This window comes from Ursus arctos, unplaced genomic scaffold, assembly GCF_023065955.2.
Source record: "Ursus arctos isolate Adak ecotype North America unplaced genomic scaffold, UrsArc2.0 scaffold_9, whole genome shotgun sequence".
NCBI lineage: Eukaryota > Metazoa > Chordata > Mammalia > Carnivora > Ursidae > Ursus > Ursus arctos.
The window spans coordinates 343,222-364,712 of record NW_026623111.1 but is presented as its reverse complement, the minus strand read 5'-3'; the positions used below and the strand labels follow the sequence as shown (position 1 = coordinate 364,712).

The following is a 21,491-nucleotide window of genomic DNA, read 5'->3' as shown; positions in this document are numbered from 1 at the left end:
CACATTCCTCCACCTGGTTGATTTTACCATTGCTAAAAACGTCAGTTGGCACATTCGCGGGACTGTTTTGGGACGTTCCTGTTTTGTTGTGTTGGCATCTTTGAATCTGTTCCCGCACCAGCACCACACGGTCTTGATTGATGTAGCTACAGAATGAGTCCTGAAATCGGGAATTCTCTTTTAGGAAAAATTTCAAAAACAAAGAAAAGTAGAAAGAATAACGGAAAAAATATTTGTGTTCCTACTATGTATAATTAATAAATGTTAGCTTTGAAAAAAATCATATTTGACTCCAGACCTTTTACAAAATTTAACTAACCATCACAGATACTGTGAGAGGCTCTGCTGACCTTCTACCCCGACTGCATTTCCCCCTCTTCAGAGGCAACCACCACCGTGAATTTAGTGTCCGGACTTCCTGTTCATCTTCTTTCCTTTCTCTGCAAGCATGTGCTCGAAGGTGACAGGTAACACTGCTGCCAGACATTAAATGTTCTGTAATTGATGAGTTTCAATATCGGAAGATGCTTTTCACTTAGGATATCGTTGTCCTGATCTGTGGACGTGCTCACTTCGCGTTTCGCTTGACTGCTCTGTGTCAGGCCCTGTTCTGGGTGCTGGGGGGAGAAGCAGTAAATAGGTCTCCGAATGGAATGTGTGGCATAGCATCAGGTGTCAGAAAGCATTAGGAAGAAGGAACAAAATTGGGCCTAGGGAGTGGTTGGGGCTGGGTGGGTCAGAGGAGGCCCCCAGAAAGGGGTGGAGAGCAGAGCCTGAGCAGAGGGGGGAGTGTCAGGCCAAGGAGCAGGGCCAGGGTGGCCCAGGTGGGGTTGCAGCTCCAGGGGAAGGCCCTGCGAGGGGGCTGCAGAGGGGCCGGGAGGCGGGTCGTGAGGACCTTGTAGCCTTGTTTGTTCTAGAGGCTTTTGGTCGAGCCCTTGGGACTGTCTCCCTGTAGTCGTATTGTCTGTAAATAAGAACACTTTTGGGCTTCCTTTCTGATGTTTATGCTGTCCGTGTATCTTTCTAGCTTTCTTGTGCTGATGACAGTCCCCAGGGAAAGGGATCACAGTGCCCTGCAGACATCCCCGCCTTGCTCTTTATGTTAGAAAGCACCATCAAGGCCCAGTTTAGCTGTGGGGTTTTTGTAGTTGCCACTTGTCAGACTGAAGAAGTTCCCTCTGTTTGCTGAGAATGTTTCATGTTACTATTTTGTAAAGTCAGGGGAACCTGGGGGGCTCAGTCAGGTAAGCATCTACCTTGGCTCAGGTCATGCTTCCCGGGTCCTGGGATTGAGTCCCACATCGCATCGGGCTTCCTGCTCAGTGGGGCGCCTGCTTCTCCCTCTGCCTCTCCCCCTGCTTGTGCTCTCCCCCCCCCAATATATAAATAAAATCTTTTTTTAGAAAAAGAAAGAAAAGTCGTGAGTGGTTTTCGTGTTGACAGATGCTTTCTGTGTGTCTGTTGAGGCACTCCACTCTCCCGTCCTGTGTGTGTCCTTCGCCACAGGAATTGTGTTTTGGTGTTGAACCACCCTTGCATCCCTCGAGTGGATCCCACTTGGTCATAGTGTATGGTTCTTGTTAGGTGTTGCCAGACTCTCCCTGCTGGCATTTTCCTGCCGGTTTTTATACCTGTGCTAATGAGTGCTTTCGATCTGTGATTGTGTCTTTGCTTTGGGTTGGCAACTGTTTTCTCCTGTCACTTAGGAAGGACTTTGTGCAAGATTGCTGTGCTCATTCTTACTTAAATGTTCCATAGAATTCACCAGTGAAGCCATCTGTTTTCTATTTTTGTTACACGGATTTTCACTTGTTTCCTTTCATCTGTTTTCTTATATGGACTTATCTTTTTTAAGCAGGCCTGTTGAGATAAAAATGAGACACAGAGTGCACATGTAGGTGTCAGACACGTTAAACACGTTCAGTGCACACACACCTTTGTACCTGTCACGGTAGCCAAGGCCAGAAACACATCCCTCACCTCCAGAATGTTTGTCCTTCCTCATTACAGCCCTTTCCTTCTCGCGTCCTCCACCCCCAGGCAGTCACCAGTGTGCTTTCTTTTTAAAGATTTTATTTATTTATTTGACAGAGAGACAGCCAGCGAGAGAGGGAACACAAGCAGGGGGAGTGGGAGAGGAAGAAGCAGGCTCCCAGTGGAGGAGCCCGATGTGGGGCCTGATCCCAGGACTCTGAGATCACGCCCTGAGCCGAAGGCAGACGGTTAACGACTGCGCCACCGAGGCGCCCCACCGGTGTGCTTTCCGACACTGTAGATGAGTTAGTGCTTGAGACGTGACGTGTCTCCTCTGCCTCCGTGCTGCTGGTGGTGGCTGAGTCGCGTCCCACGGAGGGATGACGGTTTGTCCGCTTGCCGCTGGTGGACGCGGAGGCTGTTTCTAGTTTGGGCAGTTACACACGAAGCCAACGGGACCATGTGTGTACAGGTGTCTGTACGGATGTGTCCTCCATCTTTCCGGTTAAATGGCCAGCAGTGTGATGACAGACAGGGCCATTGAGCCAGCTTACCTTTACCCTTTGAAGAAACTGCCGGACCGTGTTCCCACAAGCAGTGTGTGAGCACTCAGTGTCCCCACATTCCAGTCAGCACTTGGTACGGTCCGTTTGAAACACTGAGGCTTCTGATTAGATGGACAGCAGGATTCTCGTGTTTGGAACTGTGTGTTTCCCTAACGGATGGTGATGTTGAACGTCTTTTCGTGTGCTCACTCACCACTCGTGTATCTTTGGTGACGTGTCTTTTTGTATATTTCACCCACTAAAATTTTTGTTACTGAATTTGGGATTTTCTGGAGAGAGTCCTTTATTGGGCATGTGATTGAAAGTCCAGCTAGTGCTCTGTGTTGTTTCCCTCTCAGTGGTGTAGCTAAAAAAACAGAAGTTCTTTACTTTGATGAAGTCCACTTGTCATTGTTTTCATTTGTGGATCATGCTTTTGTTCTTATGTCTAAGAAATCTCTAAGGTGTGTAGAAATATAGTTGATTTATTTTTATTTTTTGAGTGGGAGAGTGAGCATGATCCTGGGCAGGGGCGGGGGCTGGGGGGAGGGTGGCGCAGGGAGAGAGGGAGAGAGAGAATCTGAAGCAGGTTCCATGCCCAGCGTGGAGTCTGATGTGGGGCTGGATCTCACAACCCTGAGATCACGACCTGAACTGAGATCAAGAGTCAGACGCTCAACCGACAGAGGCACCCAGGCGCCCCTGAAATACAGTTGATTTTTTAATGTTGTGCATATAACCCATGATTGCCCTAAATTCTTTTATTAGTTATAATAGCTTTTTGGGGTTAGATTTCACAGTGTTATCTACACAATCACATTGTGTGCAAAAAACCCCATTTTCACTTCTTCCTTTTCAATCTGGATGACCTTTATTTCTTTTTCTCGCCCAATTGCACTGGCCAGGCTTCCAGTGCAACGTTGAGCGGCAGTGGTGAGAACAGCTGTCCTCACCCTGTTCCTGGTGCTGGGGAGAAGCACGGAGTCTTCTACCACCCAGCACGAGGCTGGAGGCTGATGGTTGGTCTCTCGTAGACACCTGTTACTAGGCTCTCGAGCGTCCTCATGATCCTAGTCTGCTGAGAGTTCTTCGTTTCATGATGTCATTTTTCACCGTGGGAAAATAGAGAAAGCTAGAGTTAATCCTAAAAACAGGAGAATTACGTTATTTTCAGACGTTGAACCAGCTCTGCTCAGTTGTGCTGTGTTACGTTCTTGTACGTATTGTTGGGTTTGGTATGCTGACGTTTTAGTTTACTCAAAGTCAAGGATTTGTGAGGAACTCTTTGTGTCTGTGTGGTACTGGATGTATCTTCTTTGGGCATTGGGCACCGTGGGCCTCTTTTCCTCTAGATGGGGTAGTTGGTCCTCTCTTAATTTCTCTTTCTTGCTCTTGCTGTCTCTCTGATCAATCAGTCTAGAATTTGTCAGTTTCATTTTCTTGTTTTCAGAGAATTTTGGCTTTCAGAGGCTTTGGTGTTGTTGATTTTCTCCATTCTTTTCTTCATTGATCTCTGTTCCTATATTGATTTCCTTCCTGTCTCCGAAGCAGGATATTTAAAAGAGAGGATCCTCTCAATTAGGGGCATTATGTTTGTGGAAAAGAAACTGCCAGCCACCAGTCCAGTTTGTGTCTCACCTATGAAGATATTTTAAAGCTGACTGTCAAGTCAAGTCATAGCACTGAACTGATTTGTCTCTTGTTCGGATTTCCAGGAGGGTTTGCGTTTGTGTATGAAGCCCAAGACCTGGGGAGTGGCAGAGAGTACGCCTTGAAGGTAAGAAGGGTTGGCGTTTGTGTGGGGTTCGGGTTGTGGTGAGGAGGTGTCTGCGTGACGCTGTCTGCAGGGATTTATTCCTCTTATGTAGTACACACTTCTCTTTAACAGTCTCCCGTTGGTCCCTTCTGAGGGAAAGTCATCAGCAGCTTTAGAATCTTTATGCTGTGGGGCATGGGGTAACCGCCATGCCAAGTGCCAAAATGAGGGGTCCGCGGGTTGTGGGGTTTTGAAAGCCGCTGGTGTGAAATGGGTCGCATAGCTTGTCTGTAGCTCGGGGTCACGGTGGGGGGGCCACCTGGGGTGCGCAGCAGGCCTCGTGGGGGCCGTGCAGGTGTTGTGGGCTGCTGCCGAGGCGCTGACTGACTGGAGATCAGGAACGTAGGCCCATATCCCTGCTAGTGTCTTCTCCCATTTTCCTTGATTGTCTGACTTTGCTCTCGCCTGTTTGGAGAAAAGTCTCCTATTTTTAGTATTTCTTGTGTCCTTGGATCATAAAGGACCATGTTCAAGGGTCTTTAACCTTCTGTCAAGTTTTTACACAGGCCAGATGTTAACATACAGGTAAGCAGGTTATGCTTTTAGGTCACATTGCATTTATTCTCTTGGGTGTAGAGTAGAAAGATAAACACTCCTTAATCTTTTTTTGTTTGTTATTTCCTGATACAGAGATTATTGTCTAATGAAGAGGAAAAGAACAGAGCCATCATTCAGGAAGTTTGTTTCATGGTATCCTTTTCCCGGGACTGAGAGCACGTGCGGTCACGTAGGGAGGCCTGCATCACACTATGGCTGTCTGCTGCTGTGAGGTTACTTTGAGGCTCTTTGGGTGTGCTAAAATTGGCCTTCTGCTTCACTGGACCTATCTGTGGAATATTTTTAGTAGAAAGGAGTTTTCTTCCTTGCTCTTCACTCCCAGGGTAATAGCAAGAGGTTCGGTAGCTTTGGAAATGCAGATGTTCTGACCCAAGAGGCCTCTGTGCCCACAGGGTGGGCTGATTCCCTGCCCTCTGCCCCTAACGAACCTGATGTGGCCCATGGCGCCTGGCCATGAGCTGTGCTCTGGTGATCGCCAGGGACCCTTGCTGGGCCCAGTTCCCATGGGCCTCAGTGTCCCTTCTGGTCGGCTGCCCCGCCCCGAGCACTCGGGCAGTTGGGTTTCTGTTGCACGGATGGTGGACGTGTGGGGCTTTTCTTGCTGGCTCTCCACTCTGGCACGTGTTCTCCCTCCACGGGGGTCTTGCCCTCTGCTGTCAGAACGTGTTCTCTCTTCTCTCTCGAAGCTCTGTCTACCATGAGCCCGCTGGCTGCCTGAGCCCACGGGTCCTCGACTGGCAGAGGTTTGCTGGATTCATTCACTCCTCGTGGCCTCCCACATGGTGCACGTGCCCTTTGCCTGCTGGACTGCCTGGCCTGTGGTCAGGTGTGTGTGGCCAGCATGGTGGTGGTCTTCATTCCCACCTTCCCTCTCCTTTCCCTCTTCTACCTGCAACCTGCCTTTCTAGTTTGCCCCCACCTGCTCTCCATCTTTCTGCTCCGGCGTGCTGGGATTATGAGGTAATTTCATTCAACATTTTGACTCTAGAGTTTTAATATCATATGTATATTTGTTTTTAAATGTGCAGACTTACGCATTCTCCTTTAACAAGACACCTGCAGAAAAAACTTTCTGGCCACCCCAATATTGTCCAGTTTTGTTCTGCAGCATCCATAGGGAAAGAGGAATCAGACACTGGGCAGGCTGAGTTCCTGCTGCTCACCGAGCTCTGCAAAGGTAACATTTCGTTAGGGTCTGAGCCGCAGCGGTGTCACACGTTCGTGTGCTTAGCTGTAATAGCAAGGGTGGGGTTGCTGCTGTGCGCTTGAGGGCACACGATCCAGTGGTGTCAGGCGCTCCCTGTGTTCTTAGGGAGGAAGACCCCCTAGTTCATTGGTAGGAGTAGAAGGGACCCAGGGGCCTTCCAGAGAGTTCCAGGGGCAGAGTGGTTATGTGAATATCTGTGGATGGTGCCAAGGGAGCAGAGGCATGGGACGTGCCTGGTTCCCGCGGTAGGGGCTCAGTCCGTCTGCTCCGCGGAGGGTCAGGGTGCACTCACACGTGGAACGTCTGCCCTGCTGGAGCTCACCATCTCAGTGGGTGACGCTAGATAGTGCAAGTTCTCAGGGAGGAGTGGGGGCAGGTGCAGAGGCCCGGCCAGGAGGGCCTGGAACCAGAGGCAGGAGCCAGCGGGCGTCATGAGCGGAGTGCCCTCAGCCCTCGGTCACCAGGAGCGTGTGCTGGGAGAGAGGAAGCCTGCGCCCCGCGGCCACAGGGCTGAGTGCTGTGCCCGCGAGAGGAGCACTCACGGAAGGAAAGGGTGGGTGCCGTGAGCGTGGGCACCCGGGAGGAGTCGTGTTGTAGCAGGCGGGGGCGGAGGCGTTGAGCACGATGTGGACAGCTGGCAGTGGCAGGGAGCCGGGGCCAGGGAACCACCCAGGGGCAGGGGTCCCTGTCTAAGCACAGGGGAGTGAGGCACTCCTAAAATAAATGCCGCTAAATGCACTTTCCTTCTGAGAAAAGCCTGCCACGTGAGGCGTCTTCTCGTGCCCACACGCTCACTTGTTCTCTCTTCACGGCTCTGCAGGGTCCCTTAGGTCCATAGCACGAGATCCTCAACCAGCACCCCTTTCGCGACGCATACTTTGCCTTGACCACAAATGTTGACGCACGGAACTGCCGTGTGTCGGGCACGTGAGCCCGGCGATCCTGTGGACGGGGCTGCTGGGGGCCTGTTGGGTGGGGTGCCACGTGGGGCCTCTGAGCAGCACACGTTGGGCGGCACGTGTGAGGCTGCACGCGGCTTCCCGTCTGCCCTGTGGGCTGTGCTGCTGGTGCTGTGTGTGCCTTGTCCCGCTTTCCACAGCTCATGCGTCTTTGGTTCTTTTATCATGTCCTCTGTTCCTCTTCGGGGCACTCAGCGTGCTCCTGGGTCGCTTTCATTCTGGGTTTTGAAAGGCTTTGGGTTCACCAGGACCAATGTGTCCATCTCACCAGGGACCCCGGCGGCCTGGCAGCAGCCCCTGACAGCACTTGCCCGTGTGGGGTGGCGTGGTGCTCCATGATGGAGCAGACCCACAGAGCACGCACCTCGGTGTGGCACTGGCCTGGGACCACCCGTCTGGGAGCAGCATGAGAAGTTTGGGGTGCTTACAGGGCAGGTGCTGTGGGCCGCAGGGCATGGGGTGGAGGGTGGAGGGGAGCCTAGGGAAGGATATGGATGCCAGTCCCACTGAAGGAGGGCCTGGATGTATGCCTACAGTCCCCCACCCCTCCCTGGTCCTCGCCCTCCAGTCTTGCCCTCCACTGTGCCTTCTCCAGGAGCACTGCCACCGTTAGGATTGTTACTTTTTTTTTTTTTTAAAGGTTTTATTTATTAATTCAACAGAGATAGAGACAGCCAGCGAAAGAGGGAACACAAGCAGGGGGGAGTGGGAGAGGAAGAAGCAGGCTCATAGCGGAGGAGCCTGATGTGGGGCTCGATCCCATAACGCCGGGATCACGCCCTGAGCCGAAGGCAGACGCTTAACCACTGTGCCACCCAGGCGCCCCAGGATTGTTACTTTATTAAAAGATCCCCCTTGATTCTCACTGGACACCGGAGGCCACTGAAGCACTGGCATTGTGACCCGCCTGCCGTGGCCTGGCTCATTCCTGTTACCCAAGGCAGCATGGCAGTCAGTCTGTCACCGCTGCTGTGAACCCCTTAGCAATGCCTTGTGGGGCCTGTGCCCTGCCCGTGTCACGGGGGGGAGCAGGCCGTTATTTCCTGAGGGCACCCCGTCCCTCCTGAGGGTGGGGTGCAAGGCTGTGATGGAGGTGTGGCTGGGAGAGGGCAGCAGTGGGTTGGTCCAGTGGAGTGAGGGCCAGGCGGGCTGGTGTGCAGGCCTGCAGAGTTGGGCGGTCCACCAGAGTGTAGACTCTGTGGCAGATGGGTCAGTGGACAGGAGTGTGCAGGTCCTGAGCCATAATCCCGTTTTGCGAGCTGCGAAGGTGATGCCATTACAAAACTCCACCCCCCTTGGGAGTGCGGGAAGGCCATGCTGTCTGTCCAAGTGCTGTGCCGTCTGCAGAGCAGTTAGCATCCACTTCACGTTTGGAAGCTGTGTCTGTTGGCACTGCTGCATGCAGCACAGGGGTTCAGTGCCTCTCCCAGACAAAGAGACCCCAAGCAAAGTCCATAGTGAGGGTTGGGTAGTCCCATGTGTCATAGAGAAAAGAGCCTGGGTGTGCACATTTATAGGGTGAGCAGAGATGGCTCCCTCGAAGGTAATGTAGCCAGGAGCTGAAGAGAGGAAAAAACCATCCCAGCTGAGAGTGTGGCATGTGCAAAGGTCCTGGGGCCTGTGGCTGGAAGGGAGTCTGTGGGGGTGTGTGGCAGGAGATGAGGCCTGTAGGGGTGGTAACGACTTTGGTTCTGCATTGAGGGGGTGGGTCCCTGTGGCGCAGTGTGCCAGCAGACGGAAGGAGATGGAGGGCTGAGGCAGCCTGGGGTCTGGAGCCAGAAGGGAGCAGGGCAGAGCCCAGGAGGGGGGAGGCTCTGGGAAGTGTCTCTGGGCAGGGTCCACAGGTAGGAACAGGGCTGTAGGGTTAGGGTTAGGGTGCTGAGGCATGTGGTGTGTAGGCAGCCTGTAGAGGCAGGTGCTGGGGGCATGAACGTGGCGTTCCCAGTGGGGAGGTGGCACGTGGTCACGGAGGAAGCCCTCAGCCCTGCCTGTGGCGGAGCTAGCGGCCCCGCACCGGAGTCTCCTGGCTTCCCTGCTCTGGGTCCAAGGATGACAGGTCCTTGCGCTACAGAGACAGGGAGGAGTGGCCGCGAGGGGACAGCCCCAAGGGAGGGCAGGGTCCGTGCCCCCAGCGCCTGGTGCAGGTCTGTGCCCTCAGCACACGGCGAGCTGCGGTGCGCTCCGTCCATGGACAGTCTGTGCTTCAGGAAGGAATGCGTATTGGCTGAGGGTTCACGCTCTCGGGCAGGTGACCATTTGCTGCCTGAGGACATGTAGCGGTTTGAGAGGGTGTCCGTGTTTGCGGTCGTGGCGCCCGTAGCTGCATCTTGTGCCTGACCATGTGAGGTGCAAGGTCTGTGGTGAATACGCAGGTCGTGGGCTCTGTAACTTCGTTGCGTCCCGGTGGCGGTCCCTCCGTGGGGTTTCCCGGACAGGCAGCTTCTGCGTCAGGGCCCTAGGGGCGAATGCCGGCTCACGCGCGCGGCGGTGGGCGCCTCGGTGGGCTCGGGGCAGCAGGAGGCCGCACAGCTGTGCCGCCTGGGGTGGGTGCAGCGTCCGTAGCTCCATGGTGATGTGAATCTAATTGTGTCTTTTAGGGCAGCTGGTGGAATTTTTAAAGAAAATTGAATCTAGAGGTCCGCTCTCATGCGATACTGTTCTGAAGATATTCTATCAGACGTGCAGAGCGGTGCAGCACATGCACAGACAAAAGCCGCCCATCATCCATAGAGACCTCAAGGTACCGCCTCCCGCCACCGTGCGGGCCTGCACCACTGCCCCCAGTCAGGATGTCCAGCTTGCCGGCAGTGAAGTCTGGGATGGCTTTTCCAGAGAAGATGGGTGTCGTTGCTTCTTAACGTCAAAACGGGTTTCTGGAAGCTTCTCTGTGGAAGCAGTGCCGAGCCCTTTCCATATCATTCAGCTTTGCAGTCTCCTGGGCCTGGGGCTTCATGCCGCCTGCGTGCCCATTCCTCTACCAACCTGGCCTTTTGCTGGCTCTGGATGCTCACGGCTGAGGCTCCCCCCCTTCCACCTGCTGGAGCCGTGAGGGGAGCTGCTCCTGTTCTGGATCGTCCGTGCCCTCTTGCCCCTTGACGACCCGTCCACGGGCAGAGGCTCTGCAGGCGTCTGCGCTGGGCTCAGAGGTCGCTGTCCCACAGGGAGCAGTGCTCCCGAGATGCCACAGCACGGTGCCCGCCGGCCGCCAGACTTGGAGCTGCCCACGGGGGGGAGTAGCAACGTGGTCGTGATTGTCCCTTTTCCACACTGTTAATGAAACGAAATGGTGTTTGCTGTGTTCGTAGCGAGTACCGTCTTCTTCCGTAAACTTGATGTTTTTGCCCTTCTTTTTCTGTCGTGTGTCCATCAGACTTTTTGATCAGCAGGACTAGTGGCATTTTCACGTATGTGCTGCAAGTGCCTTCTTCTCGTTTATGGCCTACTTTTTATTTCCTCTCTTGTGTCTTTGGAAAAGTCGGGACTTGGTGGAACTTGCCGGGCATCCACGAAGCTCGTACCCTGACTCTGGCCACATCTTAAAGGAGCAGGTGTTTGCTGAAGAACTCTCTGATCCCTTCGTATCATCTCTTGTCCAGTCTGTGGCCAGCTTTCCCAGATTTTTCTTCAAGTGTGGTGTGTCTCCAACCCGGCTGGCCTGGAACCGCACCCTCCCCTCCTTGGAGCCGGTGGGGGTGCTCTCGCGTGTGCCGGGGAGACACTGGCACACCCTGTCTGTGGGGTGGCATCTTTGTTTAGATTTGAACCTTGGACAAGCCTGACCTTTTCCTTTTGTCCCTCGAACCTGAGAGGTTGGCAGGTGCCCCCCTGTTGCAGAAGTCTGTGGGGTCAGAAACCACTGTCCTGAGGGTGCCTGGGCAGTGGCAGTCCTGCACGCCAGCCATCCTTTCCCTTGTTGTCTGGACGGGCCTTAGTCAGCCAGGTGGCTGGTGGATTTTCTTGTGGCATCAGGACTTCTGGTTTGCGTGTTAACACATGTGCTGGTGTGTCCGTAGTTTTTTTTTAAGTGGCGGGAACTCTAGAAGGATGAAATTTGTAAAGAATCAGTATTGGTGAAGTTCGCCTGTCTTCTCAGTGCCCCGTGTTCGCCAGGGGACCACAGTCTCGATGGCTTGTCCGTGGGAGTCATTAAATAGGCCTCTGCAGAGGGGCAGGTGTGACACGGGGGATGGCAGAGGCCATGGGGACACATGTCCTTCTCATTGTTTTGCTCCTGTGCATGGCTCCATCCAACACTGCAGGCCGTGGGGTGTAGCGCTCGCGTCTGCCTGTTTGCTCAGCCTTGTGGCTCTAAGGTCCGTCCATCTTGTGTGGTCCACACTCAGTAGAGCGTGTGTTGTGAGAGCTTGTGCACTTGGTTGACACCTGCTTCCTGAGTTGCTCTTGTCCATCCTTTGGCCTGTGGAAGGATGCTTGCACCGTCCGTGGGCATTCCCACCAGCAGCACGTGGAGGCCCCTGCGCCCACACTTTGCCGGCGACCCTTGGTGTTGGCAGACAGTGTGGATGTGGCTCACGGATTTTAGCTGGATTTTCCTTCCGTTAACGGGCATCTTTTCAAGTGTGTCGAGGCTTGGATTTTCTCTTTGGGGAGGTCCCTGTGGAAGAGTGCCTATTTTTCCCGAGGTGTCACTTTCTGTTGGGTTTCTTGGAGCCCCGTGCCGGTGTCATCAGTCTCTGAGCGGCAGGTATCTTTGATGGGTGCTGCTTGTTGGAAGTGGGGTCTCTGTGTCTTGCCGAGCAGTTGTTACCCTCCAGGGATGTTGTCCTGGAGAGACCTGGAGTCCGCCTTTGCATGGAGGGGCAGGTCTTCCTCGGTCCATTGTGGGTGGCCATCCAACTCTCTTGACACGTTGCCTTGATGGGCCATCCTGTGCCTGTGTCCCTCAGTGCCGCCTCGCTGTGGGCACGGCGCTCAAGGGATATCCTGTGGGGCTGTCGGTCCTGGTGCCTGTGCTCCTCTGCCGTCTTTAATGGGGCTTCTCGCCGAGCAGATGGCTCTTCCGGGCTCCTGGTGTCTCCACGTGAATCTCGGAGTTAGTCTGTCAGGTTCCACCAAAAACCTTTCCAGAAACTGATTGGAGTTGCCATTCAAGCTGCCTGGGGACCCATGCCACGGAATGTTAGTTACCCCAGCCACCTAGGTGTGTGGGCCGTGCAGAAGCAGCCAGTGGCTGGAGCTGGCTCCTGGCTGCTAGACTGGGGACCTGCCCTGCGGTGACCCCGGCATATCTGTGCCTGCTGTCTTAAGAACGTGGTCCAGCTCCTTGTCTCTTTTGGATTTTAAGAGTTTATCTCACGTGTTTGTAGTTTTCTGAGTAGAGGTGTTTTGTGTATCTGTTGTTCGATTTCTTCTTGGGTTCTTGATGTGTTTAATGATTTTGAAATGCAGTGTTATTGTTTTTCATCTTTTAGCTCACTTTTAAAGGTTTCTTTGTATATCTTATGTTATTGATTGGAATTATCTTTGATTTGTGGTTGATTTTAACTTTTTTCCTTTTATTGTTCTGAGTTACCTGTTTTTAAAGGTACACGTACTGACTTGGATCAGCAAGAAGTTAAGATGCTGTGTGTTCCCATGGGCGGAAGGCCCCTCACTGTGCTCTGGGGAACCCCCTTCTGTCTCTACAGCACTCTCTGGGCCTGGGTCTCTGCACCCCAAGTTCATAAGGACTGTCTTCTGAATTCTGCAGGTGGAAAACTTGTTGCTCAGTAACCAGGGGACCATCAAGCTGTGTGACTTTGGCAGTGCCACGACCATATCACATTACCCTGACTACAGCTGGAGCGCCCAGCGGCGGGCCCTCGTAGAAGAAGAGGTGAGTCGGGGCGGTGGCGGGGGGGGGGGGGGTCCGCGGGTCCCGTCCTGGTCTGCTCGGCCTGGAAGGAGACGCTCTCACCACAGCGGTGCGCTGTGCCCTGTGAGGACAGGTGAGCCAGACCCTGGTGTTTGCCTCCCAGGCTTGTCTCTGGGCCAGGAAACACCGAGTTGGAGGGTTGTCTCCATCACTCACCTCATCCCAAAACTGCCTCTTACAGCTTTTTTTTATTGCATTTTTTTTATATATATATTTTGGTAAAAGACACGTGATGTAAAACTTGGTGTCTTAACCATTTCGAGTGCACGTTCCAGCGGCATTAAGCACGTTCATTGTTCGGCCATCCCCACCGTCCGCCCACAGGACTTCCATCACCGTCCCAAATGTGGCTTTTTAAAAATATATGTATTGTTTAAAGTTACACCTCATGGGCTCCGGCAGGAGACCCCAGAGGAGATTGGTGAGGGTGCCGTGAGCACGCGTGGCTCTGGGGAGGGACCGAGAGGGCTTCGTGACGTGCCCTCATCTGGACACCCCAGCGGCTTCTACTTCGATGAGCAGCTTACAGCACACGCAGACAGAACATAGGACGCTGGGAACCACAAGGAAGGATGGGGTAGGGGAGGTGCGGAGGCTCTGCAGGGGCATCAAGGCAAGCCTGCTGAGAAGGAGCCTGAGGGACAGGGCTTGAGCCAGCGGGGCACGTGCTCGCTCCCTCAGGACCTGTCCCACCAGAAGCTCGCCTGAGTACCTGTTGCTTCAGATCTGCACTGAGGTCAGATCTGCACTGAGTACCTGTTGCTTCTCCTGGAGTCTGTTGCCGTCTCCTGCACTGAGTACCTGTTGCTTCTCCTGGAGTCTGTTGCCGTCTCCTCCAGGCCCCAGACCAGGGTGTCGGGTCAGAGCACAGGTGCTCCTGACCTGCTGGCTGTTCCTAGACAGACTGTGCTCATTGAAGGAAGGGGTCTGTCCTCCCCTCATGTTCCATTACCAAATCGGGGACGTGTCAGATCCCCCCAGACCAGCGCATTCCCACTTCTGGGTGAGAACACGTGTAAGATGGCTGCTCCCAGCGAAGCACGAGTGTCGACTGTTCTCCTTAAGTTGCTCTCCAGAGAACAGTGGTGTGGCAGCGAGGGAAGGGGCCCCTGGGTCCCCATGCGGTGGGTGGTTGGCTTTGTCCCCATTTGCTGACTTCGGTAGATCCTCGGAGGTGAGCAACCACCCACTGTCTCTCGTGCACCCCTGTTTGGGTGATGGTTCGTTCTGTCTTCCAGTCGCGGGCCGGGGGAGGTGTGCTTGCTGTGCTTCTCTGCCCTGCATCTCCCCCTACCCCCACTGTGTGCCACGGTACCACACACCACACCGCCGTAGCAGGAGCCCCCACCGCTCACGTGCTGACTCTTTATAAGGACTTGTGGCTGCCATTTTTTCCATGGTTCAGTTATTTTGGTGCCAAAATGCCCAGATTTGCTTCGCACTTGGTCCTGTGTTCTTTGACATGCTCCCATCATTTTGGAGCCCTCAACTACTTTCTGAAGCAGCAGGATGTTGTGAGCTCAGCAGGTGCGTGTCCTGTCCAGCCCTGGCATCTGTGTTCCTCAGAGGAGGGCTCCACCTCTGAGCGGGAGGTGGCATCAGAGACCAAGCTCTGGGTACGTGAGCGTGTGCATGTGTGCTTACACGCGTGTCCTTCTGTTAGAAGTCACACATCTACGCCGGTACCTGCACTCTGGCCTGTCCCGTGGGGTTCCTGCCCCCACCCCACATCTGTGTGTCCTTCTTTCCCGGCGAGTGGTCCAGCAGCAGCATCCGTGTGCGTCCACTCATCGTTCTGCTGCATGTGCAAGAGTTCCAACATTGCTAGAGAACGCGAGTCTCCTGGCAAGAACTCAGGGTTCACGTGTGGTCCTGGTGTGCCCCCCACCCCCCGGTCTGCAGCCCAGACCAAGTTCCTTGGATTCGGTCTCTCTCCTTCCGAGTCCTTTTGTTACTTATTTGAAATACATTTGGGTGTGTCTTTTTTTGATTTTATTTTTTATTTAATAGACTTTAACTTTTGATCAGTTAGTTACAGGTTTTCAGAAGAATGGAGCTGAAAGTGGAGTGCTCCCCCATCGCCCACACTCTTTGCTCTTGGTCCTCCTGTGTTTCTTCTGCAGGGCTGAACACGCGGGCGTGCATTCCCAGGTCCCCAGCCCTCTCGCGCTCCACACGTTCCTGTGGCTTCTGTCTGCTTTTTCTCCTTCGTGGTCTCTCCTGGGTCTGTGTGCGTGGGTCCCTCCATGGTGCAGCCCTGTGCCCTGTGGGCAGTACCTTGTGCTCACGGTCAGGCTGCGTCCCGTGTCGTGCCGTCTGCAGAGTTAGAGACAGCAGCACTGTGAGCAGCCTGCACGTGGGTTCTTGTGTCTGTATCTTCCGGGGGTGAGCCCGGACGCGCAGTGGCTGGGTCTGTGACTAAATCCAGCTAATGAAGTTGGGGTTTTAACAGAAGCTTACCAGGCACGCACAACAGCGCAGAATCATAAGTATGCCACTGGGTGGCTTTTCCTGTGTGGCTGCCCCCTGACACCCCACATCTGGGCCGTGTGGCGCCCCCAGCCGCACCTCCCTCCTGGTGTTCTGGGTGAGTCCTGCCTGAGTGCAGGAGTGTGGTTTCGGGAACGGCCTGCTTGAGGCCCTCACCCACTTTGATCATGTTCCGTTTACCCCCAAGGAGTTGCAGGAGTTACATGCCGCACGCGTGAGCCCCGTACTGGCCCCGGGGCTCACGCACACTCACCCCACCTGTGGCTGGCCTCTGCAGAGGCTTGCTCTTGAGTAGCAGACCTGCAGGTGGAGAAGAGCTTGTCATACTTTCCGTGTGTCCTGCTGAGGTTGTGGCCCTGGAGTCTGCAGCCTCGTGATTGGTGTTTGTGTTTACTGTGCACGCAGCCTCCGTTCTCCCCTGGGTGTGTGGCCCTCTGCCGTGCCGTGCCTCCAGCCTCTCTTATCCGTCACGTGTCCCACCCTGTGTATATGGGTCTCAGCGTTCTTGGTATAGCAAGCTTCTTTTAGAATAGCTCTTCCTCTCGCAGACACGCGTGACCCAACCCACGGCTCTGGGCCAGACTTTCCACGGGCCCAGACAGCTGGGATATCCGCAGTGAACGCTTGGCGTGGCTGCTTCAGCGAGCACTGAGGCACCACGGAGCAGGCGGCAGTGGGGGTGAGGAGGGAGATGAGCAGCTGGCTGTCGTCGTGGAACACAGTGGGATGCAACGAACGTCGTTCCTAGACGTCCTGCAGTGTATTCTGGAAAGTGGCACGGCATCGATGCGAAGTAAGAGATAGTGCTCATGTGTGGCCTTTCCTTTGAAACGCTGTCTGTTTTTCAGATTACCAGGAACACCACACCCATGTACAGGACGCCAGAAATCGTGGACTTGTACTCAAACTTCCCGATCGGCGAGAAGCAGGACATCTGGGTGAGGCTGTGCCGCTGTGCTGCCCGGGCAGCCCTGCCTGTGGGCACACTGGAGGCCCTCAGGCACGGGTTCCAGCCGTCCCACTCTGCTCGTGTTCCCTTCGGAGTCCCTTCTTCCTCCTTTTCTCCTTCCGTTGTTTTCGTAAGAGTCACTTGTGACTGCTGTTAGCAGAGACTCACTGAATAAAGTTGGGTGGGGTGTCAGCGTGCAACAGAGTCCCACAGGGCCCTCCAGGACGCCGTGTCTGGGACGGCGTCCCTGTGACAGATCTGCTGCCTGCAGGCTTGGACCTGAGCCCTCCTGACCCATGGACATCTGCTCTCCTGGTCAGAGCCCCTTCGAAGAGGCTGGGGGGTTCATGCAGCCGGACTGGCCATCCCAGTCTTGGAGCTCTATGCCGGTCTGGTGATGGCCAGAGTGAGGGGTGGGCCCTGATCCCTTCACCTTTCTGAAACCCTGTGGCAGTCCCTGCATGGTGTGGGCGTTATGCCCGGCCATGTCCCTCCTAGGGTCCAGCATCAGGGTGCAGAACTTAGGGTGTGCCGCGCTAAGTGGCCTAGGGCTGCCCCTGCCTAGGCCGAGGTATCCTGCCCCCTACCTGGTCTCTCTGAGAGACCAGGCCCTGGCCACCCTTGAGGGCTCAGAGTTCAGGCCCCTGAGGCCAGCCTTCAGCAGACCCCACTGTGGACGTGAGAATCTCCATCCTGAGTAAAGGTGGTGCTGATAGCAGTTTAAAGTCTGTAGGATGTAGGATGTGCGTGCCAGAGCCTTTTCTCATGATAGCGGTAGCCCGTGGTGTCTTCTTTCCAAACATTGGTCGACCCCAAATAGGTTTCCTCAGCACGTCTGGGCCGGAGGACGTGCACGTGCACACACGGAGTTGGATGGGGAAACGGACGTTGGGTGCTGAGGGCTTGGCCTCACCTGGGCATCGGAGCGCACTGGTCATTCTGTGTGAGAGAGAGATGTGTGTGGGCACTGCGGTGCCGCTGCCCCGTTGGTCCGCTGCATCCCTGTCGTCGGATGCCCCAGGGAGAAGCAGCAGTGGACCCACAGATTTGCGTCTGCTTGTGCCTCGTGTCCTTTCCGCAGCTGCCCTGCCAGGCCCCTGATGCTGGCGTGTAGAACTTTCCCCTTTGATGAGAAAATAAGAGATCGTTGTTCGTTCACGATTCAGACCTCAGTAGTTCGCACCTGAGGAGGGTGGAAAGCGGGCTGGGTATGCGGGGAGCGCCGTCCCCGACTCTGCGGCCGCCTGTAGCTCAGACCAGGTGTGGCTCCAGCTTACGCAGGCTGACTTGGTCTTGACTGCCCTGGGTTGTGGATCCAGACCCCAGGACAGGCCACACTCCCTCACCTCCGCCTCACTTCCGCCCCGCCCCCTCTGCCCCCGCCACATCTCCACCCCTCACCCCTCCGCACCCCTCACCGCTGCCCTCCCCACAGGCCCTGGGCTGCATCTTGTATCTGCTGTGCTTCCGGCAGCATCCTTTTGAAGACGGAGCAAAACTTCGAATAGTCAACGGGAAGTTTTCGATCCCCCCTAATGATACCCGGTATTCCGTGTTCCACGACCTCATCCGTAAGTCCCACGTGCAGGGACTGCAAAGGACAGGCCTTCTGTCACATCTCGGGCTCATCTGTCCCTTGTCCCTCATGGCTATGTGGCCGCCCCCTGATGGGGGCTTTTCCCAGCGCCCAGCCCCCTTGTGAATCCTCAGTGCTTTGAATAGCCGTTCTGATAACTTTGTGCCACTTTTGGGCTTACTGTCAGTGTCTTTATTTCACTCACTCACTTATAAAGTCAGTGGTGCTAGTAAACCGAGGGGCCTCCAGGGTCTGTGACCTCGGGGAGAGTGGGCACTACTGTCCCCAGACCTGGCCTGAGCTCACCTGCCTCTGCCCCAGGTGCCACGCTGAAGGTCAACCCCGAGGAGCGGCTGTCCATCACAGAACTGGTCAACCAGCTGCAGGAGATCGCAGCCGCCAGGAATGTGAACCCCAAGTCTCCCATCACTGAGGTAGCAGCCTTGCCAGGTGTTGCGTGGGATGGTGTGGTCAGGACGGGCTATGAGCAGCCCTGCCTGCTCCGGGGCAGGAGACCCGGCTCCTGACAGGGCTCACGAGTGCCGTGGAGCTACTACAGCCCGGGGTGATCCGAGTTCCCCGAGGGAGCTTCCCACCTGACGAGAGGCTGGCCGTCCTGTGGGGTCACAGGGGCGTGGGCAGCACACTGGGTGTGGGGCTCTGGTGGATGATGCTCGGCACGTGTCACACGGGCCTGTTCCCAGGCCTGGGGGCCAGGCAGGAGGTGGCAATAAGGACCTGCCATGTAAGGGAGGTCGTCACACTGGGGTGAGGGAGAGAGAGCCATGGGGTGTCGGGGTAGGACAGTGGGTCCACTTCAGAGAGAACCCCCACGGGGCCCCTAGGATATGTGTGCTCCCCCGAGAGTTGGCAGAGGGTGGGCTGGTGGCGTTGGGAGATGTCTGATCTGGGTGTGCCGGCCCGCACCACCGGGAGCTCACCACGGGCCGGGCAGGGATGCTGCCGGACAGACGCAGCTCCCTGGTGGGTGGGCTGCTGCACGTGTTCCTACGTCAGTGCTCCTGGGACCTGGGACCTGCTTGTGCAAACGTGAAACTCCTTCTGTAGGGTTCTTCTCTGGGCCGTGCAGGGCTAAGCGTGCAGTGAGGCAGTCTTCCCCGTGAGAAGGCAGCCTGCCTCAGTGCAGCATTCCGAACCCCCAGAGTAGGGCCATGTGAAGAGTTGCGCTGTGTCATGGGATAGGAGGGCATGGAAACACATCCTTCACGACACAGCCGCAGGGATACCGAGCACCCTTTGTTAGGGTTTACGGGGAGTTGTGGGAAGCGTAGAGTCCCGGCGGGGGATGTTCTGTTTCTTCTAGAAGTTGGTAAAAGAAGTAGAGAATCTGGGAAGAAAAGGTCTGGCCCGTCTAATGGACATGTGCTACCTAACACTTAGTGGCATGGGCGTTGTTTGTAGGGATTTGTAGGAGATCAGCATTGACTGCCTACCAGGGCACAGAGAAGGACGAGGTTTCATCACATTCAGGAGAAGTGATGGCGTCTGCACCTTATTTCCTGAGCTTGCCGTAGTAAAACTTTACCTCGATGGTAATATCTTGTAAAACCCCACCAAGAACGCCAAAGCGCGCTGCCGAGTAACCTTGGCGTAAGCGTGGGAGCTGAAGAGAGCTGAGGCCGGCGCCCGGTGGGGCTTCCAGCCTTGTCCTGACGTCACACAGTTGGGCTGTGTACATTGCCCAAGGGCTCCAAGCAGCTCTTAGTGGGTTTCGGGGTCGAGGCCCCGGCCGGCACTGGCCTTGGGCTCAGCTCGTGGAAGACACAGCCCCCCCGCCCTGCTTCTGTGGCTGCCAGAGAGCACCAGCTGACTGGGGGACGCAGGTGTGTGGCCCCGAGGGTCTGCTGTTCCCGTGAGCCCCCCCGCCCCCGCTCCGTCCTCTGTCAGTGCAGAGCCTGGCATGTGGTGGGTGCGGTGAGCACTTGCAGAGTGGGGCAGACTCACGGCCGTGCCCCCGTGTGCCGAAGCGCATGTGTGCAGACCGCTTGTCCGTGTGGTCCGTCTTCGGTTTTGGTGGGCTGTTTTGAGCCGGGGGGCTCTTCCCTTGCCTTTAGAGAAAGTGAGGTTGAGGCGGGCAGGTTGACTTGGTGGCCGACGTGTCTCGGGCTCACCGCACGATACTGTCTGTACACGGTCTTCTGCATCTCTGGGGGTTGACTGTCTGCATTTTGAATCACTGCAGCTCCTGGAGCAGAATGGAGGCTATGGGAACGCTGTCCCATCCCGAGGGCCACCCCCTCCTGGGGGCTCCAGCAGTGGTGGCTACAGCGGAGGTGAGTACCTCCTGTCTTGTGCCCCCCCCTTTGTCCCCTGGGGTTACCGTGTCCCTGCGGTGCACAGGACACCCACGTCCTGCTCTCACAGGGCTTTTGGCCTCACAGCAAGAGACAGGCCCCACGTTTGGGGTCCCCAGGACCACCCACAGGTTTGGATGGCCTCGGGCTGCCAGAACTCAGTGGGACTGGCACGCTGAGGGCCACAGGGAGCTGGGGAAGAAGATGAGCCTCAGCTGTCCTCTCCCTGTACCGTCAGGATACCACTGGTCCTCCACAGCATGGAGGGACAGCTGGGGGTGGCCACACAGGCATCACCACTCACCTGTGTGGCTGGCTCAGTCTCCAGCCCTGCGGACGCCTTTGGTCCTTCTGTCAGTCACTTGTTGGCGTGGCCCATGGCCCAGGTGGATGAGGGCATGCGTCGAAGGGCAGACCGTGACCAGGGGGCGAGTACATTAAAAGGAGGGTATGTGGGGAATAGAGCGGCCATGATGGGAGCTGTGGGGGCCCCAAGTGGGAAGCACAGACACAGTTCCGGCAGTTGTAGAGGTGGGGCCAGTGGTTTTCCTCACAACTCCGGTCATGGTTGGTGAGCAATCCATGCTCCCCTCGGCCAGTGTGTATGAGGATGGGTTGCGTGCCCAGCACTGGCATGATGGTGCAGTGTCTCCAGAGAGCCCTCGGTCTGGGCTCTGTGTGACTGTGCCAGGACGTGCTTCCCTGCCACATGCCCCAGTGCTCATCCCCCAGCTCTCGGTGTTTGGGGTGTGGAATCCAGCTCCTTGGCTCCCTCAGCTCTCTCATGCCCTGGACACTCCGTGTCCATGCACCGTGGTCCCTGGACACCTCCCTGAATGTCCCGTGTGTGGGGCTGCCTTACCTGACGTGGGGGGAGGTTCTCAAGGCTCCGAGATAAGATCATGCCACATACCTGCTCACCGCACATGCGAGTGGTGGTGCCTGGCCAGGTCTGGGCTGGTTACTGCCTAGGGAAGGGCCAACATAAATGTAAATGTGGGGCCATGTTGGCCACATCTCAGGGGCTGTCCCCAACAGTCTGAGGGTGGCCGTCACCCTTGTCCCAGCCGTGACTTGGCGATCTGGCAGCTAGTGCTGCTACGTCGGTCACGGGCTGCGGGGGGGTCCTGGCAGACGACCCCCGCGGCACAGAAACAGCCTGTGGCTCGTGCTGTTCTCCGTTCACGCCGACTTCTCCCACCAGAGCCCCTTCTGACGACCGCACCC

General features: G+C 55.9%; 1 protein-coding gene across 8 annotated transcripts in view; it reads left to right on the top strand.

The window, feature by feature from the left end:
• The window catches only part of GAK (cyclin G associated kinase), a 58,921-nt gene that overhangs the window by 7,145 nt on the left and 30,285 nt on the right, over window positions 1-21,491 (top strand). For 2 of the 8 annotated variants that reach the window (XM_026485920.4, XM_057309654.1), the window contains 9 exons: window positions 4,235-4,296; window positions 4,966-5,025; window positions 5,956-6,070; window positions 9,657-9,799; window positions 12,770-12,895; window positions 16,273-16,362; window positions 17,809-17,944; window positions 18,271-18,383; window positions 20,153-20,243. In XM_026485920.4, coding sequence (XP_026341705.2) covers window positions 4,235-4,296; window positions 4,966-5,025; window positions 5,956-6,070; window positions 9,657-9,799; window positions 12,770-12,895; window positions 16,273-16,362; window positions 17,809-17,944; window positions 18,271-18,383; window positions 20,153-20,243 — 936 coding nt within the window. Of the gene's footprint in view, window positions 1-4,229; window positions 4,297-4,965; window positions 5,720-5,921; window positions 6,071-9,656; window positions 9,800-12,769; window positions 12,896-16,272; window positions 16,363-17,808; window positions 17,945-18,270; window positions 18,384-20,152; window positions 20,244-21,491 lie in introns of those variants that run through there. The other 6 variants (XM_026485922.4, XM_057309655.1, XM_044379364.3 and 3 more) reach the window with 5 other exon arrangements.